Raw genomic sequence first — 26,449 nt, forward strand, 5'->3', positions numbered from 1 at the left:
AGAGCCCAGGGTGCTGTCTTAAGGTTGATCTTGTCCACGGTGTGGTAAGGACTGAAGAGACAGCCCTATCCCAAGTCACCTCTCTGGGCCCTGGTTTGCCCGTGTCAAAGACTCATCATGTCTGCTTAATCCTGTGGTGCTGGCTGGATGTGGTGGCTCATGACTATAATCCCAGCACTTTGGGAGGCTGAGGTGGGTGGATCACTTGAGCCCTGGAGTTTGAGACCAGCCTGGGCAACACAGTGAGACCCTGCCTCTACAAAAAATAAACATTAGCTGGGTGTGGTGGCTTTCGCCTGTAGTCTCAGTTACTCGGGAGGCTGAGGCGGAAGGATCACTTGAGCCTGGGAGGCGGAGAGGTTGCCGTGAGCCAAGATCATGCCACAACACTCCAGCATGAGCAAGAGTGAGACCCTATCTCAAAAAAAAAAAAAAAAAAAAAAAAAAAAATTAAAAATTAAAAAAATACAAAATAAGAATCCTGTGATGTTTGACACAAACCAGGTTTGGTCTCTGGGGCAAACTGTCCCCTCATCCACACCCTGCAGCCCATAGTGGTCTTCATGGTACCTATGCAGCCAGTCACCCATGGCTCCCAACATTCTTTTAACCCTTTGCCCTTTGCCCAGGCCACCTGTACTGATCTCCACACCTGCCTCAGACCTGCTTTTACCGCTTTCTCCACTACCGTCCCCCAGGCAGGGTGTGAGACTGGTGCAGAGGGGACCTACCTCGGCTGCCCTGGCCAGCATAGCTGCAAAGCACCTAGGGCACCTGAGGCTGCTGCATATCTACCTCCCTAGTCCGAAAGACCCTTGCCTCTCACTGAAAGAAACCAAAAATGTTTAACCTCAGAATAGGCTTCTTAGCCATATTTTGGGATGGTTGCCCAGAGGGCTTGTAGGCAGCTGTGGGCCTGCAACGTGGTCTTCAGTCAGGGAAATCCACCTCTGCAGAGGAGACGATGGAATAGCCAGCAGATGCACACAGCCTTTCTCTGCAGTCTCCATGTCTGGATCTAGGAAAGACAAACTGAGAGGCGGGACCCCTTTAAGGGTCTGAAGGACTTGCTTACCACAGGCTCCACAGAGCACCAGCTGTGAGGTGTCACCTGCAGAACAAGACCTTTGCTAGCCAAGTCTCTCTTCTCCCCTTCCTTTAACCTGTTTTGCTGTGCTCCAGGCCTCCCATTATTTCTGTAATTTCAAGATGGTTATAAAAAGTGTCAACCATCTGGCTGTTTCTTTTTTTACATATTTTATATGACTTGTGCACATGTGTGCACATAGTAACATTTTTTTTTTTTTTTTTTTGTTTGAGGGAGGAGGATTGCTTTATTCCCCGAGGCGGAGCTTGCAGTGAGCCTATATCACCTGGATGTCAATGTCCCCTCTTCAGGGGTGGCTGTCTCAGTCCTATAACTGCTTCCACTGGAAGAGTCCGAGCTCCTCCATCCTAGCCTTGGTTCTGTGCAGCAAACAGCTCAGCCCTGAGCAGCCCCTGTTCTTCTGTAGGCCCATGGGGCCCACTGCAGATAGGAACCCAAGCAGCTGATTTGGACAGCCTCAATTCCTGGGGCCAAAACACAGGGTCCTGGAGGGCCTAGTCTCACCACAGAGAAAGGGAAATGGCTATAAAAATCCAAAATATTTTTGACAGAGGACTAGAGGCCTCCTCCTCCCCTAAATGCTTTGGCACTTGACACAACCTTAGGGAAAAGGAAGGAAGCCAAGAAGACTCAGGAGTTAAATTTTCTCAGCAGCTGGGCAGAAAAAGAGCTTGAAATTAGAGGAAAAATAAAGTTGTTTCTGCTCATCTGAGTTTGTAGAGTAAGACTTGTGACTGCTGCATTTATTTTTACATGTATGTTTTTTTTTTTTTTTTTTGAGACGGAGTCTCGCTCTGTCGCCCAGGCTGGAGTGCAGTGGCCGGATCTCAGCTCACTGCAAGCTCCGCCTCCCGGGTTTACGCCATTCTCCTGCCTCAGCCTCCCGAGTAGCTGGGACTACAGGCGCCCGCCACCTCGCCCGGCTAATTTTTTTTTTTGTATTTTTTAGTAGAGACGGGGTTTCACCGTGTTAGCCAGGATGGTCTCGATCTCCTGACCTCGTGATCCGCCCGTCTCGGCCTCCCAAAGTGCTGGGATTACAGGCTTGAGACATGTATGTTTTAATGTTGTGAAAAGGGTCACTTTTGTTCCTCTGTAACTTTAATTACAGCTTACCCTTTATCACAGTAATACAGCTAATGTGAGGTAGTGTCTTCAGTGGATACTATGTGCTAAACCCATTCTCAGTGATGCACATGCATCAGTTCCATACTTAACAATCACTTTATGTGGGAAATAACTTGCTCAGGGTGGAAAGGCTACTTACACAGTGAAGCCAAAATTTAAACCCTGACAAAAATTTTCACTTCAGAACCCATAATATTCAGCATTATGCGGAGCTGCCTTCTCCCACACCTTGGTTAAAAAAATAAAATTGAACTGCAAGATTGTGTCAGCAAACGGCAGTCGTCCTTTCTGCCCTGGCAGTGCAGAAGCCAGGAGTTGAACCCATGTCTCTCACCAGGTTAAGCTGACTTGCTAAGTTCGGATGTGACCTCAGAGACAGAGGCTACTCCAGCAATACAAGATGCTTTATTTTTCGGCTTCTACCTATGCCACCCAATCCCTTCACTGGGCCTAACTTACTGAATCAAATTAAGTATATTTCCCTTCAAGTTTCCCCAGGATTCTGGTCTCCTTTGCACCCTACAGGTCTTCTCTAAACGCCCCGGGTTTATCTATCCTTTGGTGAGTTTTCAGCTCTTCTCCTTATTTCTCTGCCCCATCCTGACCAAAAATCTTCAGTGCCTGTTTCTCTCTGACATCCAAATCCCACATACATCTAGGGGTAATTGGTGAATCTGACCTGATGAGTGACTCGTTTTGTGAATGTTTTCTAGGATCTCAGTATTTCATCCTATCCGGAGGGAAGGCTCTAAAGAGCTCACGATGTCTATGTGTGAGAAGAAACCGTTCACCCCTTCACTATCACACCCTATCATCCAAGCACACATTCCTCTTTCATCCCATAAACCCCAGTGTCACCTGGAGTTACAAGGATGGGGCGACTTATCTAGTAACTGAAGACTCTCAGTAATCTGAAAAAAAAAAAAATCTCTTCACTTTATAACTCAGGAGACAACACCAACAAGTCACTTCCGGCAGAGCTCATAGCCACAGTGCAAGTTAAAAAAGGTAAAGTCTTATTGAAAATCATTAAAAGTAATCTTAAAACAATTATTTGATATTAACAGACAATGCCCAGCGGTGCCATGTGGGAGGCAAGCCACCCAGCTGCCAAGGCAAGAGACCAAGGGCACAAGCTGTTCCAGTATAATAAAGAAAATATACAGAATAAGAATAGTTATACTAGAAATATAGATATGATTATATATGAATATCACTAACCATTAGTTTATAGCATTACTCTTTATTCCAATATTATAATAATCTTTTTTCTACAATCATAACCTAGGAAAAACCAGGCCATACAGAGATAGGAGCTGAAGGGACACAGTGAGAAGTGACTAGAAGACCAGAGTGTGAGCTCTCTGTCATGCCCAGACAAGGCCACTAGAGGGCTCCCTGGTCTAGTGGTAACGCCAGTGCCTGGGAAGGCACCTGTTACTTAGCAGACCTTGGTCTAGGGGTAGCAGACCAGGAAAGCGAGTCTCCCTTTCCCAGGGGGAGTTAAAGAAGACTGTACCACCACCTCTTGTGGAAGGCCTGACAGTCAGGCCCGCCCACAGTCATCCGGAGGCCTAACCGTTTCCCTGGGATGCTGTGCTTCAGCAGTCACGCTCCTGTTTCACTTTCATGTTCCACTCTGTACACCTGACTCCACCTTCTAGATAGTAGCAGAATTAGTGAAAGTATTAAAGTCTTTGATCTTTCTGAGAAGAGCATAGAAGAAATAACGACGTAAGCTGTCCTCTCTCTCTCTGCCTCGGCTACCTAAAAGGGAAAGGCCCCCTGTCCGGTGAACACGTGACTCACATGACCTTATCAATCACTGGAGATGACTCACACTCCTTACCCTGCCCCTTTTGCCTTGTATACAATAAATAGCAGCGTGGTCAGGCATTCAGGGCCACTACTGGTCTCCGCATCTAAGTGATAGTGGTCCCCTGGGCCCAGCTGTCTTTTCTATCTCTTTGTCTTGTGTCTTCATTTCTACAGTCTCTTGTCTCCACACATGAGGAAAAAAACCCACAGACCCAGTAGGGCTGGACCCTACAGTGCCAGACCCTGAAAAGCACTGCTCTGCATCACTTGTCAGGCTGGGCAAAGGCCTCCGTGCCTGCTACCTGAGCTAGCCTCAGCTCGGTCCAGCCTGGCCTGGACCTGGCCAGTGGGAGATGCTGCTGAGAAGCCGGAGCCCTGGGCTGCCCCAGCCGGCCGGCAGGGGGCTCGCTGTCATGAACCCTTCACAGCTGAGCATGTCAAGGTGGGGGCGTGCACAAAAAATATCCACAGATGTTGTGCAGCAGAAATAAAGAAAAATTCTAATCTTTTAAGACAAAAATATAGTATCGCTTCTTGGCCTTTTGGCCAAGATCAAGTGTAGATAAAAACATTGTAAGTCATGATTGCCCTGGAATACGATCGGGAAGAGAGGCAAACCCCCAGCCCATCACCACACACCGCAGCTCATGCACTTCAGGTTTTGTGCTCCCAAACAATGCCTATTCTCATGAGGGCACTGTTGTCTGCACTGGGAAATCATCCTCTGACCTGTTCACAAGACTTCCAGATGAAGATTTTCAGTGGGTTTGGATCTATTTAAAAAGCAATTAACAGCAAAGGGGACCCTAATCCACTTGGATTTGCCTGTTTTTGAGAGGTACTCCTGGAAGTTATGAAGGTCATTAAAATTAATATCAGAATAAACTTTTTTTTTTTTTGAAACGGAGTCTCGCTCAGTCGCCAGGCTGGAGTGCAGTGGCGCAATCTCGGTTCACTGCAACCTCCGTCTCCCGGGTTCAAGTGATTCTCCTGTCTCAGCCTCCCGAGTAGCTGGGACTACAGGTGCACGCCACCACGCCCAGCTAATTTTGTTGTATTTTTAGTAGAGACGGGGTTTCACCATGTTGGTCAGGATGGTCTCAATCTTTTGACCTCGTGATCTGCCCGCCTTGGCCTCCCAAAGTGCTAGGATTACAGGCATGAGCCACCGCACCCAGCCCTAAACTAAACTTTCAACTGAACTTCAGAAAATGTTGAACCATGATTTAAAAAAATGTTTCTCACTTTGCTCTCACTAAACCTTTTTTTAAGAGCAAAAAGGTATTTTGCACTGTTAACCAATGAAATATTTTAAAACACTTATTTCATCAACTCATCTGTTACATTTTAAATGTGTATAATATAGAATTAGTATATGTTTATATAACTTAAAATTTTTAAAAAACTGATATAAATGTCCAAATGTTGGGAGTCTTATGACTTTAAGGCCCTGTTCCAGTTGCTATGGCTACATAACAAACCCCTCCAGACTGAGTGGTGTAAACCACCATCTTATTATGCGCATGGGCTCATGGTCAGGAATTTGGAAAGTGCACAGAAAAGATGGGCTGTCTCCGCTCCCTGATGCCTGGACCTCAGCTGGGAAAATTGAAAAACAGGGGAAGTTGGAATCATCTGATTCCCATCTGGACTGAGTCTGGCAGCCAACATGGATGTTGGCTGGGACCTCGGTGAGGGCTGCTGGCAGGAACACCTACACACGGCCTTTTCTTTCGGCTGCTGGGCTTGCTCACAGAATGGTGACTGGGTTCTAAGTATGAACCCAAGTACAAGAAGAGATAGGAAATGGAAACTGCCAGTTTCCTTAAAATCTGGGCCCACTAACTAGCACGGCATCATTTCTATCATCTTCTATTAGTCAAGCATCACAGAGCCCATATTCAAGGAGATAACCTAGACCCAGCCTCTCAATAAACAGTGTCAAAATCTTTAGGGAGTATGGTGTCAAGCTCCCAGATTCAAAGGCTGTGACTCAACCCAGTGCACTGAGCTGCCTGGCTGTACACAGGTGTCCATATTGATGTAAAGCCCCCAAGCTGCTCTTATCCTCTTGTGATCTCTCAATGAGTTAGCCTTCCCCCCAACCCAGCTCTGACTCCCTCAGACTCCTTTCCAAAAGGAGACCCACAAGCCAATTTCTTCTAGCTTTTATCTGGGAGGGACAGGTGGGGGCAGGGAGGGAGAATAAAAGGGGCGAGGCAGTCTTGGCTAAGTGACCTGATCGCAGGAAGTCATGGCTCTTTGTGCACAGATCACTAGCTGGATGGCTGTGTCTGGCCTAGGAGACCACAGTGAGAACCTGTCACTAAAGCAGGTGCCCATGATGGGAAGAACTGGAAATTATATCTAAAGAGAGAGGCTGAAGCGTTCCTTAAACCACAGAAGAAAACAGTGAAAGTACAAAATGACAACAGCTGTCTTCAAATACTGCTTGTCAGAGGCACAAGACAGAATAGAGGTGCTATGCTGCTCCACAAGGCAAAACAAGAGCAAATGTCTGTCTGAGTTTCAAGAGGCTGGCCCTGAGGCTGCACTGCAGCAGTCTAGGTGAGAGATGATGGTGACAATGTGTGGAGGACATAGGCCAGAGAATATTTTTCACCAAGTCTTGACAGAACTTGGTGAAGAACTAGCTGGAGAAGGCAAGAGTGAAGGTGACATCACTTGGATTTTAGGGTTGGACATTTACAGTAACTCCTTAGTTCCATTTTAACTCTCAGATACTGTGATTTGATCAAATTCCAAATTATGACAGGTACCTTTGGGATGACAGGATAAAATTTCCTTTGGAAAGAACCCCTGGGTGAAGGCTGCCAGGACACATGGCCTGGCCTGGCCCGCGTGGGTGAGACCAGCAGATTTACAAGGTCCTGCTATACTCTCCCATCTGTCAGCACAACTTTCACTGCTGCAGAGGCTGTGGCCACTAGATAAACTACTCACAGGCAGTCAATCCCTCCCTATCTCCACTGCCTCACCCCGCCTCTCAGTTACTAAGCAATACTTCCTGGAGAGCCTGTAGACAAAGCACCTGCAGGGTGTGGGAACACCTATACACTGGGCCATGGGACAAGGCAGACGAAGAACCTGACCTCCATCAGTTTAATGATCTCAAGCCACACCTTGGGAATGTGTGGATTCAAACATGTTTATTGAGCGAATCATTAGGACAAACAATAGGCTGAGAAAGATGTTCCAAAAATCCAGGAAACTATGGGCTCTTTCCATTAGACACAGAGAGGCGCTGCCCCTCTCCACTCCAAACAGAACAGGAAAACAGCAGGGGGACTGGGTCACAGTGCATTAGGGAGGACAGGGTCTCTCAGCTTCTCTACCCCAATATCACCAGAGGGAAAGGTTAGGTTAGAAAAACAATGCCCAACTCCTTCCCCTCAGAGCCCAGGGCTGAAGCCTGGGGGAATGCTTCATTTTGCTCCTTTTCTCTTTGCCTTTTCCAAATGGTCACATCCTTGAGGTAGGGAGTGGAGCTGGGGAAGGGCCCAGTCATGTCAGAAATCCTATAATGAGAAAGATGAAAGGAATACACAGGACACAGCAACAGGCCAATGGGCAGACCGTCCTCCCCTGGGTTACCGTAAGAGCCCCAGAGACAGCTCAGAGGGCCACCCCCAGGCTGTGGCCTTTCTGTCAATTTGATGAGTACATGGGTTGCCTGCCAGCATTTCCCAAGGACACATAACTCCTCCTGCTCTGGGGACACTCACCTCAACATCCAGCTCTGTAGAATCTAAGAGGTCCAGCCCACGCTCACTGGGGGAAGAGTAGCTACTTGCTTGCTAGAGAGAATGAGGTTAAAAGTCAAAAAGGGGCCGGGCGCGGTGGCTCAAGCCTGTAATCCCAGCACTTTGGGAGGCCGAGACGGGCGGATCACGAGGTCAGGAGATCAAGACCATCCTGGCTAACACGGTGAAACCCCGTCTCTACCAAAAAAGACAAAAAACTAGCCGGGCGAGGTGGCGGGCGCCTGTAGTCCCAGCTACTCGGGAGGCTGAGGCAGGAGAATGGCGGGAACCCGGGAGGCGGAGCTTGCAGTGAGCTGAGATCCGGCCACTGCACTCCAGCCTTGGTGACAGAGCGAGACTCCGTCTCAAAAAAAAAAAAAAAAAAGTCAAAAAGGCCTTTCCACACTTCTATCACTTCGCAAACAAAAAAACCAGTTCCTTTCCCAGCCTCATAAGAACAAATATGGGCACAGCAGGCCCCTATGGCACCTCCTGGTAGGGATGTTAGTGTGGACACGAGGATCGGGCCTGACTGCAGAGCACTTCTTGGCCTGCTGACTGAGCCCCTTCAATGCCTTTGGTTTGGAAACCAGAAAATGGATTTTTCCTGAGATGTTAGGAAATAATATTTTAACAGAGGCCTTGCTCTCTAGTCTCTGGTTTGAAGGTATCATTGTTTGGTTTCTCCTTCTAAGCACAAGACTCCCCTGTTCTGTTCTATTCTGTTCTTTTTCCCTCCCTGTAGAGAAGAGAACAGAACAGAAGAATAACAGAAGATGCAAAGCCTGTAATGGACTGAATATCTGTGTCCCCCCAAAACACGCACGTTGAAATCCTTCTCCCAGTGTGATGCTGTTTGGAAGTGGGGCCTTTGGGAGATGACTGGGTCACAGGGGTGCAGCCCTCATGGATGGATGAATGCCTTCTAAGCCCAGGTCAGAGAGCTAGCTTGCTGTTTCTCCTCCAGGTGAGGATACAACTAGAAGCCAGCAGTCTGCAGGCTGGAAGAAGGCCCTCACCAGAACCCAACCCTGGGACTTCAGCCTCCAGAACCGTGAGAAATGAATTTCTGCTGTTTGTAAGATATCAGTCTATGGAATTCCGTTACAGTAGCCTGAACTCAGACATAGCCCCTTTCCATGTATAAAGTGGTTTTACCTTATATTTTATGTAAAAGGTCCATTTTATTTATTTTTGAATTGTTGATTTTTTTTTTTTTTTTTAAGAGACAGGAGTGGCCGGGCGCGGTGGCTCAAGCCTGTAATCCCAGCACTTTGGGAGGCCGAGACGGGCGGATCACAAGGTCAGGAGATCGAGACCATCCTGGCTAACATGGTGAAACCCCGTCTCTACTAAAAATACAAAAAACTAGCCGGGCGAGGTGGCGGGCGCCTGTAGTCCCAGCTACTCGGGAGGCTGAGGCAGGAGAATGGCGTAAACCCGGGAGGCAGAGCTTGCAGTGAGCTGAGATCCGGCCACTGCACTCCAGCCTGGGCGACAGAGCGAGACTCCGTCTCAGAAAAAAAAAAAAAAAAAAAAGAGACAGGAGTTTACTGTTACCCAGGCTGGACTCCAACTCCTGGACTATTGATCCTCCTGTCTCCACCTCCTGAGTTGCTGGAACTACAGGCTAACAGTTCTGTTTTAAAGATGAGAAAATGGGCTGCACGCAGTGACTCACACCTGTAATCCATCACTAAAGGAGGCTGAGGCAGGTGGATCCAGTCGAGGTCAGGTGTTCGAGAATAGCCTGGCCAACATGGCGAAATCCCACCTCTACTAAAAATACAAAAAAAATTAGCCAGGCATGATGGCACACGCCTGTAATCCCAGCTACTTGGGAGTCTGAGGCAGGAGAACCGCTTGAGCCCAGGAGGCAGAGGTTGCAGTGAGCCGAGATTGTGCCACTACACTCCAGCCTAGGCGACAGAGAGAGACTCTACCTCAAAAAATAAAAATAAATCAAAAATAAAGGTGAGAAAATGCAGGCTGAGAAGGGGTAAAGTGCTAACTTGACATGGAGTTGAGGACTAGCACTCAGGTCACCTCACTCCAAATGCCAGGCTTTTCCCAGTACACCAGCAGCATTTCCTCCTGGGGAAACAGGCTAGGTTAGAAGGGGAGTGAGGGAAGGGACAGGGAGGGGAAGTCCTCTAGTAGGGAGAGGGAGAACAGGGGGTAATGTGTTGGGAGGAGAGACACTGAAGGGGGCTGCCACCTGGACTGAATGACCTCCCACCTCCAGCATTAGGACTTCCAATTCCTAGGAGGTTCGGAGGCAACAACATTTACTTAGGGATTGGGAGCAAGAGTGCTATTCCAACCTTCTTTGGTATTTGTAATTTCTTTTCCTTATTCTTTACTAAAAGTAGAGTCTAAGCAAGTCCAAACCAATGTATAACCTGTCCTCCTTTACTCTAGATTCATTCAGCTTTCAGAGACCAGGGATCACCGAGTGGGGAGAGGGGAAGCACCCTGGCTTCTCTTTGGCACATCAGCCCCTAGTTCTTGAGAGAAAGGGCAGGGTGGTCCACTCACCATGTCTGTATCCTGTCGTTCTTCACTCGACTCATCCTGAATTTCTAACTCTTCTTCCTCATTCTCTTCCATAAGGCTGAGTCTGATGTAGGGGCAAAGAGTCAGGCTTTTCAAACTGTTCTTTGAGGACCCCTGAGAGTTTCTCAGACATTTGGGGTGGGGGAAGTTAAGTACAACATAGTAGGTTTCCAGATTGTGCTGACAGGAAGTGCTCTGTGGCTAAAACAAGCCCAAAAAGCACCCACAGAGAGGCAATGGGTGAGACAGGAATCCCCTTACAGTGGGCAACAGATCTGAAGTGAAGACAGGAGATGATGAGAAAAGCTCACCGCATCAGCTGGTTGCCCAGACCAGGACCTGAAGGGTTGCGTGGAGTCTGGAAATACTGTGGACCCAAGAACCTTGACCTCTGGGTGCCTGCGAGGGGCTGACTGCTGGGAATGAAGCAGGATCAATGATGGGATAAAAATCAAGAGTAAGAAGAGGAGGATGTAAGGCAGCTGGTGTTAATGGGGAGAAGAGCTCAGTGTTGGGAGAGATGCATTTTAAAGCTAAAAAATGGAGAAGGATTAGAGAAGAACCCAACAATGAGGGACTGCTACAGCAGGGTTGTTTCTGTTACAAAACAGAAACAGCAAGATGGAGGTAGCCAGACACCAAACTGGGAACTCAGACACCCAGATTCCCTCCATGGCCTCACCCCTGGGCAAAATCCAACTCTGAGCCATCTTCTTCCTCCATCTCTTCCAGCCCCCACAGGGGCTGCCTGCTCTTCACGGCGGTGGAGGTGAGGGTGGGCGTGGGCGGGATGCTGTTCAGCTTCAGACTTTCTTCCTGGGATGAGGAGACGTCCTCTCTGTCATGCCTGGCAGGCCCTGCCAAGCAGATGCACACATTAGCCACAGCCCAGGGCCTGCAACAGGTGTGCTCTCTTTCCAAGACCTGCCCAGGATTTAGTAAGGGAAAGCCATCAAGAAGAGAATGGAAGACCTATACAGCCTCATTCTGTTGCCCTCAAATGGGCATAGCCCTATGTACTAAATACACAGCCTTATGTACCAACAAGTAAGGGTTAGAGAATTGTAGTTAGGCCTTGTCCAAGGAAAACCTGCTACACAGCTTAGAAAACAAGATGGAAAGATATGTAAATATATATTTCACAGATAAACTGTAACAGGTGAACAGGTGAACAGAAATATGAGGGAGGGTTGGAGTCTCTAAGATTGAGAGGTCTGAGTTAGCCAATGAAGACATTTGAGTTCCTATCCAAGATTTCTGAGGTCAGAAAAAGCTTAACATGACAACAGAGTTTTGGTACCAGAGGCTAGAGTGGACTCATGAGGGCCAGGAAAGAACTGGAAAATGGGAGACAGGATTTTCTAAAAGCTAGAAAAAAATGAAGTGATTACAATGCCAGTATAATTGATATATGAAGGGGGACTTAGCTCCTACAGAGATCGGAGAAGGTAGAGGAGGAGAAAGAATCTAAAGATTCTCACTACCTGAGAAAACCCAGGCAATACTATTTTAAAGCATCAATCAAATTGATATTAAGTCTGTTAACTGTAAACAGTCACACTCCCATTACCCTCCTTCTCCATGGCCATGTTCATCCACTGAAAACAATAATCCCAAAGTGAGCTGCTATGGGTTTAAGCAGAGGGCTACAGAAAACAGGGAAGAGCCATACCCCTGGGCTTGTATGCCCAGAGAGGAAACCCTGGGGCCCCAGGTGTGTCCTCCTGATCTCCCCGAGCTATTAGTGGTGTGATGCCCAAGGGCTGGGCCCTTGAGTCTCTCCTCTTCTCCATCTTCACTGGCTTCCCCATCTTCACTAGATTACCCAGCCACTGAGGTTCACATCCTTAAATATCACCTACACTCTGCCACATCCCAAAGGGATCTCAAGCCTTCAGCTCTCCCCTGAACTCCATCTTAACAGCCCCCACGGTTTGTTCAACATCTCTGCCTGTAATCCTGTGGCCAACACCAATGCCCCAACCTTCCCCCACAGCTATCTTCACTCTCTGCCTTCCCCATCTCAGATACTGTCAACTCCATCCTTCTGTCAGGCCAAAACTTGGAGCTATTCTCAACTCCTCTTTTTGTTTTATATCCCACATCCAGTTTGTCAGAAAAGCCTACTAGAGATACCTTGAAAATGCACCCAGAATCTGGCCATTTCTCGGCACCTCCACCATTGCCCCTGGCCTAAGAAGCTCTCTTATCTTGAATGTTGGGCTGGATTCCTACAACTGCCACAGCCTCCCTGCTGGTCTCCCCGCTTCAAGCCTTCCCCCATCTCCTGTTGTTTTCAACACAGCAGCCAGTAGGATCCTTTAAAAACAGAGGTTGATCCTATCGTTCCTCTGCTCAAAATCCTCCAATGGTTTCCTACTGCACTCAGAGTAAAAGTCAGTCTCTGCCTTAGATGCTCTGGGATCCTGCACCCCATTTGGTCTCATATCCTACCATCTGCATTCTGGCCATAATGGTCTTCTCTGCTGTTCCTTGAACATTCCCCCCATCCCCTCATGGCCTCAGGACTGGCTGCTTCCTTTGCTATGCTATTCTGATACACACTAAGCAGCCTCCCTCACATGTGAAAAAAATTCACTGGGAGGCCAACAGGCTGAAACTTCTTTTTTTTTTTTTTGAGACGGAGTCTCGCTCTGTCACCCAGGCTGGAGTGCAGTGGCCGGATCTCAGTTCACTGCAAGCTCCGCCTCCCGGGTTCACGCCATTCTCCTGCCTCAGCCTCCCGAGTAGCTGGGACTATAGGCGCCCGCCACCTCGCCCGGCTAGTTTTTTGTATTTTTTAGTAGAGACGGGGTTTCACTGTGTTAGCCAGGATGGTCTCGATCTCCTGACCTCGTGATCCGCCCGTCTCGGCCTCCCAAAGTGCTGGGATTACAGGCGTGAGCCACCGCGCCCGGCCTGAAATGTCTCTTGTACTTTGGGTTCCTAAGTCAGCAAACTGAAACTCAACTCAGAGTGAAAGTGTTGTGTGTAACCTAGGAGAAGGAAACTTAACCTTAACCAGTCAGAAACTACCGACTAACCTCTAACAAGAGATTTATGGTCAGTTAACCTCTAAATATGAACTTTCCACTTTAACCAATTAAATATTTTCTTTGTCTTGCTCCCACAGACACCTTGTAAGACACCCCTCTGGTTTCCTCAGTGGTGGCACCCTGAACTGCTTGCGGTCTGTCACTGCCTGATTGATAAATTGCTGAATGCTCAAATAAACCTGTTAAAATTTTAATGTGCCTAAGAGTATCTTTTAACTTATTTTTAGGCTTTTTGTCCAACATTTGTGTTCTTGAGTCTTCCCTTGATCAGTCTTTGTAAGACTGCAATCCCCACCAGGATTCCTCATACTCCTCCCTGTTTTTTGCCATAGCATTTACTACTATCTGACACCCTCTAAAGAAAGAGATTTTTGGCTTTTTTGTTCACTGCTGTATTCCCAGCACATGGTGGTCAGTATCTATTGAATGAATAGAAACAATCTCTTCAGTTTTATCTTGCCTTCACAAACCCTACGCTTTAGGCAGAGCGATCTATGTACCTCCATGCTTCGCCCAGCACACAGCGTTCTATGCTTTGCTTGTGCTATTCTGCCAGCCCATGGTGCTCTTCCTTCCTCTGTTCAGCTTACACAAATATTACTTATTTTTTAAGCTCCAGCATTTCCGTCTTCTTGGTAAAGCCTTCGTCATTCTCTGAATTCTACAGCATTCATTTGTACAAGCCTTCAGGCAGTTATTTATTGGCAATTGCTCATAATTCGGGTTTTCCATAATTAAAATTTCCCCTTTTCCTATGAGATGATAAGCTGCTGGAGGATTCTTCATGGCCCCTAAAACACTGAACATAGTATCTTGCATATAGTAGGTCCTTAACAAATACGTATTAGTTAATTGATTAAAGCAGAGTTTCCTGGTGGTACAAGATATAATTTTAGGTGGTACACAGAAGACAGCAAAAAGAAATCACACCCCATCTCACGCCATACACAAAAATTAACTCAAACTGGATCACACATCTAAATCAAGAGCTAAAACTGTAACTCTTAGAAGAAAACACAGGAGTAAATCTTTGTGACCCTGAATTAGCCAACAATTTCTCAAGATAGGGCATCAAAAGCACAAGCAACAAAAGGAAAAAGTAAGTTAGATTTCACCAAATTCAAGAATTTTTGTGTTTCAAAGGATACCACCAATAACATGAAAAGACAACCCAAAAAATGGGAGAAAATGTTTGCATATCATAAGAAATCTCATGTCTAGAATATATAAAGAATACTTAAAATTCAACAATAAAAAGACAACCCTATTTTAAAATAGTAAACGATCAGAACAGACATTTCTCCAAAGAAGATAAACAAATTGTCAATAAGCACATGAAAAGATGCTCAATACCACTGGTCATTAGGGAAATGCAAATTTAAACCACAATGAGATACCACACCTTACAGTAACTAGGAGATGGATAAAATAAAAAATAATAAGTACCAGTGACAACATGGAGAAACCAGGGGCCCCATACATTGCTGGTAGGATTGTAAAATGGTGTAGGTACTTTGGAAAACAGTGTGGTAGCTCCTCAAATACTTAAATATAGAATTACCATATGACCCAGCAATTCCACTCCCAGGTATATCTCAAGAAAACTGAAAAGATGCATCTACCCAAAAGTTTGTACACGCATGTTTAGCAGCATTATGCATAAAACAGCCCAAATGTCAATCAACTGACAAGTGGGTAAGTAGAATGTGGCATATCCACACAATGGCATATTGTTTTGGCCATAAAAAGGTATGAGATACTTATATATGTCAAAGTATGGATGAACCTTGAAAACACTGTGCTAAGTGAAAGAAGCTGGACATAAAAGGCCACATATTATATGATTCAATTTATATGAAAGGTCCGGAATAGGCAAATCAAGATAGGAATTATATTAGTGATACTAACCTAAGGCTGGGAAGATGGGCAGAGACTGCGAATGGGTATGTGGTTTCTTTTGGAATGATGAAAATGTTCTAAAATTAGATAGAGGTGATAGTTGTACAATTCAGTGAATATGCTAAGCATACACTTTAAAAGTGTGATTTCTGGCTGGGTGCGGTGACTCACCAGCACTTTGGGAGCACTTTGGGAGGCTGAGGCAGGCAGATCACAAGGTCAAGAGTTTGAGGCCAGCCAGGCCGACATGGTGAAACCCTGTCTCTACTAGAAATACAAAAATTGGCCAGGCGTGGTGGTGGGAGCCTGTAGTCCCAGCTACTCAGGAGGCTGAGGCAGGATAATCGCTTGAACCTGGGAGGCGGATGTTGCAGTGAGTCGAGATCACGCCTCTGCACTCCAGCCTGGGTGACAGAGCAAGACTCCATCTCAAAAAAAAAAGGGGGGGTGATTTTTATGATATGTAAATTGTATCTCAATAAAGCTGTCACACAAAATCCCATTTTAAAAATGTACACTAGAAAACACATACTTGCATATGAAATGATTGCTACAATGTTACTTAATATGCAGCTGTTTTTTAAAAAGCAAAGAAAAAACCTTAGGCAGCCGGGCACAGTGGCTCACGCCTGTAATCCCAGCACTTTGGGAGACTGAGGCAGGCAGATCACGAGGTCAGGAGATCAAGACCATCCTGGCTAACATGGTGAAAACCCGTCTCTACTAAAAATACAAAAAAATTTAGCCAGACGTGGTGGCAGGCACCTGTAGTCCCAGCTACTAGGGAGGCTGAGGCAGGAGAATGGTATGAACCTGGGAGGTGGAGCTTGCAGTGACCTGAGATCACGCCACCACTGCACTCCAGCCTGGGCAACAGAGCAAGACTCTGTCTCAAAACAAAACAAAACAAAACGAAACAAATCTTAGGCAACTTATAAGACAACAGGTGATCTGAAAGGAAAAAATAATGAAGGTTGTGTAAAAGTGTCTAAAGTTTGGAAAATAATGGGATACGAGACGTTGAGGAGGGGTACTCTGAATGTATAGATTTCTTAGTTCAATATTTGGTTTTATCATCGGTTTTCTATTTCATTATATTATTATTTATTTTTTTTTTTTGAGATAGAGTCTCGCTCTGTCGCCCAGGCTGGGGTGCAGCGGCACAATCTCAGCTCACTGCAACCTCCACCTCTCAAGTTCAAGCAATTCTCCTGCCTCAGCCTCTCGAGTAGCTGGGATTACAGGTGCGTGCCACCACGCCCAGGTAATTTTTGTATTTTTAGTAGAGAGGTTTCACCATCTTGGCCAGGCTGGTCTCGAATGCCTGACCTCGTGATCCGCCCACCTCGGCCTCTCAAAGTGCTGGGATTACAGGCATGAGCCACCACGCCTGGCCCTCTATTTGATTTTTGATGCAGGTTTTCAGTTGACTAAACCTTGAAAGAAATTAATACCCTGAATGACGTAGATGCTGAATGAAATATTTGACAAAATAAGTTTGAAGGCAGCGAAAAACCACCTGCACTTATCCACGCTGGGCAGCCCCATACCCACACACAGCACCCTACCTTCAACACGCCTCCTTTTGGAGCTGGGGAGGACCTGAGGGCTGGTCTCTGCTGTGTTCTCCACAGGGCTGAGGGAGTGGCAGTAGGTGGTGACTGGGCCCCAGGGACGGCCAGGTGCCTGGGAGACTTGCTGCAGGCACTTTTCTAGGTAAGACAGTCTAAGAAAGAGGTGGAACCAAAAGGCTGAAGGGGCTACTGGGCCCTCAGCAGGCCCTTCCCTAATCCACATCTCTATCCACCCACCAACTTACAAAAGCTGTTTGTCCTGATGGATGAGTCGGGGGGAAAACTCTGAAAGGAGCTCCAGGAATGCCAGATTTGGAGGCTGATCAGAGGAGCCAGCTGGAGGAAGCTCAGACAAGGAGAACTTGATGCCTTCCCTTGGTTGGGCAGAATTCTTTTAGGAAGAAAGTCTCTTCCCACTTCCCTCCCAGGGCTGAGATATCCTGTGCCAGTGCACCCTCCCTCTGTCCCCAGCCTGTCTCCAAAGGCATACCCACCACTAACCTGACTGCTATTCCTTGACACACACACCCTCCCTCCAAGACCTTGTTCCCAGCCCTCCGTGAACACGGCCTCCAACCAATACTTCCTACTTGTGTAGCATGACCACAAGGTCACGGTTCTGCAGTTGCTGGGGTCCAAAACTCAAGGCAAACCTCCGGGCCAGGTCCCTCATCTCGATGAAGGCGGGAAGCTCATTCAGGCCCTGGGGCCCATGGTCCTGCAGCAGTTCTGTGTACAGCTGTGTCCAGGAGACATGGTGCATGTGGGAAAGGGAAGAACATGGCGGAAACAGAGAAGTCCAGTATTCTCTTCTCTACTCAGAAATTCCAAAGGCCTTGGGACACCATCTACTACTTTTACTCTTTCTTTCCTTCTAAGGAACTCCCCTGATACTAACCCCTGCAGCAGACAATGCCCATCACCTCTACTCTGTAACATTAAATAAAAATGTCTATAAGTAACTGAAGGAGGCTGAAAGAGAACAGACTGAAAAATAATTAGGAATTCCCTATCACTTCCTTGTTGGTGTTCCAACGTTCTGATAAGTTACTTTTGATGGGGTTGCCCAGTCAGTTAAAAAAAAAAAAACAAACTTTCCAAGTATTTGAATGAAGGAACCTATCATGTAAAGGTAAGAGTCAAAACAAGAAAAGTTACTGCTCTGAAGGATCTTACATTTTGAGTGGCTGAGGGTAGACAGAGACTTGGGGACAACAGAGAGGGCATGCCCTCAAGGCAGAAGAGTGTACCTGCTTGAGGCTCAGCAGCAGGATTCGGGAACAATGACTTCGGTCAATCTGCCTTGCTCTAGTTAATGTTTCCTTGATAATGTCACCATAGTCATTGTAGAACTGAGGGGAAAGAGTGGGGAAAGTAATGTCTGACCAGTGGAAAAGACCATTTTGTTTCTTCCTTCACATCACTAATCATGCCTCCCTCCCAAACTGCCTTAGGTAGGAAACACGAACTGAAGCATAAAATAATTCAGGCTAGACTTCATCTCTAATCAACAGGTGCAAAGTCTAAAATAAATCAGAGTTTTGGTAAACAAATAATGAAACAGGCTGGGTGCGGTGGCTCATGCCTATAATTCCAGCACTTTGGGAGGCCGAGGTGGGCGGATCACAAGGTCAGGAGATCGGGACCACCCTGGCCAACATGGTGAAACCCTGTCTTTACTAAAACTATAAAAATTAGCTGGGCATGACAGCACGTGCCTGTAAAACTATAAAAACTAGCTGGGCATGACAGCACGTGCCTGTAATCCCAGCTACTTGGGAGGCTGGGGCAGGAGAATTGCTTGAACCCCGGGAGGTGGAGGTTACAGTGAGCCGAGATACTGCCATTGCACTCTAGCCTGGCGACAGAGCTAGATTCCATCTCAAAAATAAATAAATAAATAAATAAAAAAGAAACAAACACTGGCCCAAGCCCAATTCTTGGAGAAGAGAAGTAAGCCTGAGAGTGCCCTCTCACACAGCACTGACACCTTCACTATTTGTCTCTCTCCAACTACAACGGAAGCTCCACCAAATAGTAACTTGTGTGTTTTGTTCACTGTTGTGGCCTTAGTTCCTGGAATGGTGCTTGGTACACAGCAGGTGCTCAATAAGCATAAATCAATACTGGTGGGTTGAGGAAACTGGGGCACCTATCTAGGTATCCTGTGAGGATTGATCCCTCTTTTATTCTTTTTTCCTTCTTATGTTACCCCATTCCATAGACAGGGGTCAGAGAAAAATAAATATTTCTTGACAGGAAGAATAAGCTATTTCCTCTCCACTGAATTTCTTCACAGCTTTTTCTCCATAATTATTTACTATTAAGTCTCTTTTCTTTGTCCTCTTATTCTGAACTCCCAGTGTCTTTCCTTCCTACTTCTCCTTTAAGCTTGATACCATTGGATATCCCCCACATGTAGTGCTATCGTGTCTGAAGTCATAGCTGTGCTCAACTTGCTCCCTTCTTTTATTTCTGTAGGGCCTTGCAGTACCTTGTTGTAGTGTTTGAAAACATCTGAGGCTGCATCCATCTCCAGCACCCCATAAAGCAACAACTTGCAGAACCCAGCCAGGAGGCGGCGCCGCTGGTGTAGCCGCTCTATCTGTAAATGATCCTCCTGGGAATCACCTGGCTCACATGGAAGGCAGAAGGGAATCACAGACTTAGGCTTCCTGCCCTATATTCCTGAGCCCTACCCAAGCCCCAGCCCTTACTGAGCCCCAGGTATAGAGTCACTGCACCACTGCCCAGGTCTCCCAGCTGGATGAAGACGTGGTCCATGAGGAAGCTGGCTAGCTCAGACTGGAGAGTAGCTTCAGGAAAAAAGACAAGTGGCCTAAGGAAATCACGGCCCCCGACAATCATCTGAGGGCTAAAGATGAGAAGTAGATCACTTAATAAGACAAAAGCCTGTAGGGGGAAAAGAAAGGATGTTTAAAAGGACAGAATGTTTCCCAAGGTAGAAACGACACTTGTCAATTTCTCCTTGGAATGGGGGATGCGGGCAGGGATACTTGCCTTGTTGCTCCCACTTGAGTCAGTGCTCACCTGTTCCTGGATCTCAGTATCCACATCTGAGAGACAACTCTGGCAGAGTTCACAGAAGGCCACCATTCTGTCCCTCAAACTCGACAGCTGCTTCTGTGGGCACAGTGGCTTGAAAGGGAAGAATGAAGACACAGACTCCTCTGTTCCCACTCCCCCATCTAAGACCCACACTCACCTGGGAAGCATCTGATTTAGAAATGTGGGTTAGTGTCCAGAGAATGGAAAAATAGACAAGAGTCAAGGCTGGCAGGATAACCTGTAACAACAAAGTGTTTGAAAAATGAGGTTTGGGTCAGGAGAGGGAGAGACAGATAGGCAGACACACACCAATGAAGAGGAGAGAAAATGAGTAAGGGGAGAGCCAATTCCTTTTCCAGTGGAAAATGAATGATATTATGGACACTCTTCAGAGGCTTCTATACGAAGTAGAAATGTCACCGCTCCCTAATTTACTCTACGTCTCCTAGAATCCCTCAATATTATCCTTGGCTTCCAGGAAATCCAAGATGACACTGGAAGTAGAGTCTACCTCCTAAGAGAGGAATGTAAGAGGTGACCCCCCCGACCTGATCTTCCTCGCTATGTCTACTCTACACCTTGAGACTTGATGTACCTGGTGGCCACCTAGAACATAGGTCCTTAAAATCTAGCCCCCCAGCCCCCAACCCATCTCTAGCCTGTCCACTCACCTGGTGAGGAACCTCTCCTGTGTCCACAGCCTTCTGCAGGAGTTGACAACATGGCTCATAGAGCTCCCAGCGAGTCAGGTCATGAGCGCTTTGTGAAAGAAAGGGGAACGTTATACTGGAAAAGAACAGAGGGAATCAACTCCACAGACACCAGTAAAAACGGGAGGGGAAAGAGGAGGAAAGCCACTCACTTGTAGAAGGCAGAGAGGCGTTTCAGAGTGGCTGCCAGATTATATACCTCATCCTCATCTAGGAAGGACGACTGAGGAGGAAAGAAGATCCACAATAGCATTTCCCCCAGAACTCATCAGTCCACGTCCCCTGTCTTGCAGCCCCTTCCACCCTTGTTTGGGGTGTCCCATTGTCCAGTCCCAGCTTCTACCTGCAGCAGCTCTTCAAGCTCCTGCTGGAAGCGGTCAGTCAGCAGATCCACTAGTTGGCTGCGGGCAAAGTCGGCCCGGCTGAAGAAAGTGAATTCCGGATTACAGAGCAGGTAGAGGGCATGGGCCCCAGCCTCGAGTACCGCTGGCTCTGCATGCTTCACCACCACCTCCTGGAGTTGCTGCAGGAACAGCTCCAGGTGCTGAGAAGAAAAGGCAGAAGATGGTGTGCTGTGGGGGTGGGAGGAGGGCACTCTTCTGGAGGGAAGTGGAACAGGGTTAAAAACATTAAACTTCAAGGACAAGATGCCTAAGAAAAGGCTTGCTGATTTTTCTGGAACCCAGGTTCTTGGGAAAAAAAAAAGATACTGGCAATAGAACCCTTTGGCCCAGCAGGCAAGAAGCAAGGTATAGGAAATCTATCTCCTTACCTTCTCCAAGCGCCCAGTGCAGTAGATGTGGAGGTCAAAGGAGCTGAGAAGCCGGAGCAGGGGAGTGACCTTCTCTGCATCAGCTGAGAACTGTGATGATTGACAGGGAGGCCTCCTTACGAGTTGACACATTGCTAATTCCTACTCCCACCCCCACAGAGGCCATTTCCTTTCACTTCTCATGGTGTGATGCTGAGTGGAGGGGCAGTGGTACCTTGGCCAGGAGCTGGGGCAGCAGGGGGATGAGGTGCTCAGTCAACTTCACCCTGTCATCAGCTTGGGTCTTGCGCTCCTTAGAGGTTAAGCCCTGGAATGAGAGTCACTTGGGGGTGGGGGAGGTGTAGAGAAACACTGGTGCAGGGGGTGTGTGCAGTCCTCCTCCCCGTGACCTTATCTGCCTGGAAGGAAAAGAAAACTCGGCAGCTCCCACGAGATTTCTTCTCTCTGGAAATGAAATTCCTTTTTTTTTTTTTTTGAGACAGTCTCGTTCCATTGCCCAGGCTGGAGTGCAGTGGTACGATCTCAGCTCACTGCAATCTCCGCCTCACAGGTTCATGCCATTCTCCTGCCTCAGCCTCCTAAGTAGCTGGGACTACAGGTGCCCACTACCATGCCCGGCTAATTTTTTTGTTTTATTTTTAGTAGAGACGGGGTTTCACCATGTTAGCCAGGATGGTCTTGATCTCCTGACCTCATGATCCGCCTTCCTCAGCCTCCCAAAGTGCTGGGATTATAGGCATGAGCCACCGCACCCAGCCCTTTTTTCTGGAAATGAAATTATTTAAAGGGTAGAAGGAGCACCCTAACCCCGGCCTGAAGGGTAAGGATGCACAATGCCTGTCAGGATTGAGTATTACTGACCTACCCACTCCACCCTCATGCCATACCTTCCTCCCAGTGACCCGGCCCACAGGTGGGTGCCCCTCTGAAGCTTGCCGAGCACTGGATACAAGGATTTCTATCAGTGTGCTCTCCTGCACATCACCCAGGTCTGGAGTGCCAAGAGGATCAAAAACACAGAATCAAAGATTAGCCACCTTCTAACTCCAAGTTCCCCCTACCCCATGCCACCATTGCTGCCTTGTACAAGTCAGGCAAGCAATCTCTCCTGGTTTCACCCTAGGAAGTGGAAGGTCCCTGTCCCTGGCTCCATGTGGCACGCACTCTGGTCCTTCTCCAGCAGCAGGCTTGTCAGACTCTCCCAGTCCTTCAGCTGAGCCCCTGCACAGTCCCACAGGCTGTCTACTAAGTAAGCAGCGTGGTCGTGGAGCTGAGGAAGGAGGTGCACGGGGAGTTAGTGATGGCATATTAAAATATCCTAGGAAGTGGTCACTGATTAAATATCGCTCTCCTTCCTACAGTGTCCACCCCCTTTCTTTTCCATTTGTCTTTTTTTTTTTTTTTCCCAGTAGAGACAGGGTCTCACTATGTTGCCCAGGCTGGTCTCAAACTCCTGGGCTTAAAGGATTCTGCCACCTCAGCCTCTCAAAGCGCTGGGCTTACAGGCGTGAGCCACCAAGCCCAGCCCACTTGTCGGTCCTATGCACAACAGCCAGACTTCATTTCTGTGTATGTCACCTCACTCTCCACAAAGAAGGACAGCAGAAGCTGGAAGAAAGTCCTCTGGGCGCCTGGGCTCTGGCGTCGCTCTCTTCCACCCATCATTCTTATCTCGCACTCAGGGTAGAAGAGTCTGGTGGAAAGGACACAAGGAAAGGGCTCAGCACAGGAGGAAACAAGGAGGTGTAACGATGACCACACAGGGAGAAGATGGCCCAAGGAGATGATAAAGGAAAAGGAGGTGCAGAGCTAAGGAAAGCCCCAAGGAGCAGAGAGAGGAAAGGAGACACCAGAGAGACTTCCATGGAGATGCGGAGGCCTTAGGTAGGGCAGCAGCAGATGGGGGAGAGAAACCGAGAGGGTGGTGTTAAAGAAACATAAAAGGGGCCCTACTCACTTCCAGTACAGAAATTCGCCTGCAGCAGAGGCCAGGCCTCGATTAGAGGCATACACAACGGGGTAGATGCTCTCGCAGTCTGCGTCCGTCAGCACCCCTTCCATGTTCCTGCCCACAGAAAAGCAGAAAGAGTGTGTGAATAGGGACATTGTCTTCTGGCACAACCAAGGCTAGAAACAAAAAGAGGCAAAAGCAACGAGGACATAACTCACAAAGAACTTCTAAATGGAGAGTGGAAGACAAAGGAGTAGGGGGAGTTAGAGAAGACAGAAATATTTCCCACTCGAGATATTGCAACTCAGGAATGACCTCAGTCAACCTGCACAGATGGAAGAGTCAGCTATGACAGGTGGAGGGAGAGGACCCTGGAAGGGGCAAAGGTCTGAGACACTGGCCTCCCCTCTTCCCAGGACTCACTTAAGGATAAGTATCAGTAATCTGACGGCCTCTACTGCCACATCGTACTCTTTGTCCATGACCATGGAAACCATCCGGTCCTGCAGAAAGGAGAAAGTCACTCAATATCTCATTATACAAATTCCAAACATTCTGCTCTCTTAGAATCAGAAATTCCTAAAGAGAGTGCCTACACAGAGGAAGATGCTGGGATAGCCAAGACATCTTAGAGCATGAGGAGTAGAAAGATACAAGGTGGGGAAACGGGAATCACAACAAAGAGCCAAGCCAAGGAGCGCCACACATTTCACCTTGAAGCGGCTGGTGAAGAGCTCCAGACGTGCGGTCAGGTCCCTGTTGCCATACAGCCCTTTCAGAGCCTTCAGGCACTTCAGGCGGACTTCTCGGTGCTGATGAGGAGGGAAAACCAGGAGAATGGAAACAAGACTAACCATACTCTACTTACCCCTACTGAGCCCCCAGACTCCCCTCTCCGATCCCTCATTCTAGCTTGGGTGTCTCCTATACTGAGGACTCTGAGATGTCAGAAACAATTAACAGTGTCTTCTTACTTAAAAAACAAAAGGATCACAGCAGTACTCATGAGAAGGATACTTTGGCTGCCCCTGAGCACTTGTATTACCATCCATCAATAACTCTCTTCCATGGGAAAGTCTCTCTCCCCATACCTCATGTTTTGAGTCATTTTATCTCCTCGATATGTCTCTCTCTACCTTATCCTACCCTCCTCAGTGCTAGGAGAGTTTCAAGGTTCAGTGCCTTGATGGGTTAATCATTGCTCACTAGGTAAAGTATCTCAGTGGCAGGCCCAGGAAAAGGTGAGGTGTCCTAGGACAAGAAAAAGATGAGGGAAACGGAAAAGGAAACTGACTCGAATCCCACCTTATCATGCAGAGTCCAACCAATATATTTTAAATAGCTGTCGGTGAGGAAAGAAGTGCTGTAGCTTTGCATCCAACACCCAATTTCCTCGATGCAGATAGCACGGATCTCAGGAAGGACATCCCTAGGCACAGACAGATAAGTTGACTCTTACAGTCACCCTCTCTTCAAACTCACTTTCCATCCTACCAGATAACTCCCTCTCATGGAAGAATTTATTTTCTTGAAATACCATCCACCCCAGGCCTTTCATTTCTTCCTCCCGCTGTAAATACTCTCTCTCTCTCTCTCTCTCTCTCTCTATATATATATATATATAGCAAAATACACGTAAATATTTTTTCTTTTTTTTTTTTTTAAGGGATGGGGTCTCTTGCTATGTTGCCCAAGCTGGCCTGGAACCCCTGGGTTCAAGTTATCTTCCCACTTTGGCCTCTCAAGTGGCTAGGACTACAAAAATGTGCCGTAACCAGTTAGTAAATATTTTCTGTTACCAAACCATAAAACAGTTAAACACCAGCCTTGTAAAGCCTAATTCTCCACTCTACCTGTTGCCCAGGCACAATCTCGGCTCACTGCAACCACTACCTCTCTGGTTCAAGTGATTCTCCTGCCTCCGCCTCCCTAGTAGCTGGGATTACAGGTGCACCACCACGCCCAGCTACCTTTTTGTATTTTTAGTAGAGATGGGGTTTCACTATGTTGGCCAGGCTGGTCTCAAACTCCTGACCTCAAATGATCTGCCCGTCTTGGCCTCCCAAAATGCTGGGGTTAAAGGTGTGAGCCACTGCACCCGGCCTCCATACCTCTCTTAAAAACCAATTTTGAAAGTTCATTCAGGCGGGGCATGGTGGCCAAAAATTAGCCAAGCATGGTTGGGGGCACCTGTAGTCCCAGCTACTTGGGAGGCTGAGGCAGGAGAATCGCCTGAACCCAGGGGGTGGAAGTTGTGGTGAGCCGAGATCGCACCACTGCACTCCAGCCTGTGTGACAGAGTGAGACTCTGTCCCAGAAAAAAAAAGGTTCATTCAGCTGTTGGCCGAAGTGTGGGAGTTTTTTTTTTCTTTCTCAGACGGAGTCTCGCTCTGTTGCCCAGGATGGAGTGCAGTGGCGCCATCTCGGCTCACTGTAAGCTCCGTCTCCCAGGTTCATACCATTCTCCTGCCTCAGACTCCTGAGTAGCTGGGACTACAGATGCCCGCCACCAGGCCCGGCTAATTTTTTGTATTTTTAGTAGAGACTGGGTTTCACCATGGTCTCCATCTCCTGACCTTGTGATCTGCCTGCCTCAGCCTCCCAAAGTGCTGGGATGACAGGCGTGAGCCACCATGCCCGGCCCTGAGTGTGTTTTAATTCCACATTAAGAAAAGGTTAAATCAGCTGAAAGGGTCTGGAAAGGCAGAAGTGAAACCTAGGTAAGAGTGACAAACATCTACAGATACCATATATATGGGGGGGGGGGGGGGGGGGGAGCGGGGAAGAGAGAGAGAGAGAGACAGACAGACAGACAGACAGACAGACGGAGTTTCACTCTTGTTGCCCAGGCTAGAGTACAATGGCATGATCTCGGCTCACCACAACCTCCACCTCCCGGATTCAAGCGATTCTCCTGCCTCAGTCTCCCAAATAGCTGGGATTACAGGGATGCGCCATCACATCTGGCTAATTTTGTATTTTCAGTAGAGATGGGGTTTCTCCATGTTGGTCAGGCTGGTTGTGAACTCCTGACCTCAGGCGAT

The 26,449-nt window shown here is 47.5% G+C and overlaps 1 protein-coding gene across 6 annotated transcripts in view; it reads right to left on the reverse strand.

Moving 5' to 3' along the window:
• Positions 1-7,205: 7,205 nt before the first annotated feature.
• The window catches only part of STAG3 (stromal antigen 3), a 39,079-nt gene continuing 19,835 nt past the window's right edge, over positions 7,206-26,449 (reverse strand). For 4 of the 6 annotated variants that reach the window (XM_009202693.3, XM_009202690.4, XM_009202692.4 and 1 more), the window contains exons 10-34: positions 24,711-24,834; positions 24,119-24,217; positions 23,829-23,908; positions 23,412-23,519; positions 23,033-23,147; positions 22,619-22,724; positions 22,342-22,445; positions 21,669-21,761; positions 21,455-21,544; positions 21,026-21,226; positions 20,835-20,905; positions 20,644-20,731; positions 20,130-20,210; positions 19,955-20,047; positions 19,648-19,816; positions 19,398-19,534; positions 18,154-18,255; positions 17,494-17,642; positions 17,149-17,277; positions 16,898-17,055; positions 11,057-11,231; positions 10,686-10,790; positions 10,357-10,438; positions 7,801-7,872; positions 7,206-7,593 (exon numbers count right to left, since the gene is read on the reverse strand). In XM_009202693.3, the coding sequence (XP_009200957.1) occupies positions 7,585-7,593; positions 7,801-7,872; positions 10,357-10,438; positions 10,686-10,790; positions 11,057-11,231; positions 16,898-17,055; positions 17,149-17,277; positions 17,494-17,642; positions 18,154-18,255; positions 19,398-19,534; positions 19,648-19,816; positions 19,955-20,047; positions 20,130-20,210; positions 20,644-20,731; positions 20,835-20,905; positions 21,026-21,226; positions 21,455-21,544; positions 21,669-21,761; positions 22,342-22,445; positions 22,619-22,724; positions 23,033-23,147; positions 23,412-23,519; positions 23,829-23,908; positions 24,119-24,217; positions 24,711-24,834 (2,740 nt within the window). In that variant the 3' untranslated portion in view covers positions 7,206-7,584. The remainder of the gene's footprint in view (positions 7,594-7,800; positions 7,873-10,356; positions 10,439-10,685; positions 10,791-11,056; positions 11,232-16,897; positions 17,056-17,148; positions 17,278-17,493; positions 17,643-18,153; positions 18,256-19,397; positions 19,535-19,647; positions 19,817-19,954; positions 20,048-20,129; positions 20,211-20,643; positions 20,732-20,834; positions 20,906-21,025; positions 21,227-21,454; positions 21,545-21,668; positions 21,762-22,341; positions 22,446-22,618; positions 22,725-23,032; positions 23,148-23,411; positions 23,520-23,828; positions 23,909-24,118; positions 24,218-24,710; positions 24,835-26,449) is intronic. The other 2 variants (XM_031665554.1, XM_031665555.1) reach the window with 2 other exon arrangements.

The sequence above is a fragment of the Papio anubis genome, chromosome 4 (assembly GCF_008728515.1).
Source record: "Papio anubis isolate 15944 chromosome 4, Panubis1.0, whole genome shotgun sequence".
In the NCBI taxonomy this organism is placed as follows: domain Eukaryota; kingdom Metazoa; phylum Chordata; class Mammalia; order Primates; family Cercopithecidae; genus Papio; species Papio anubis.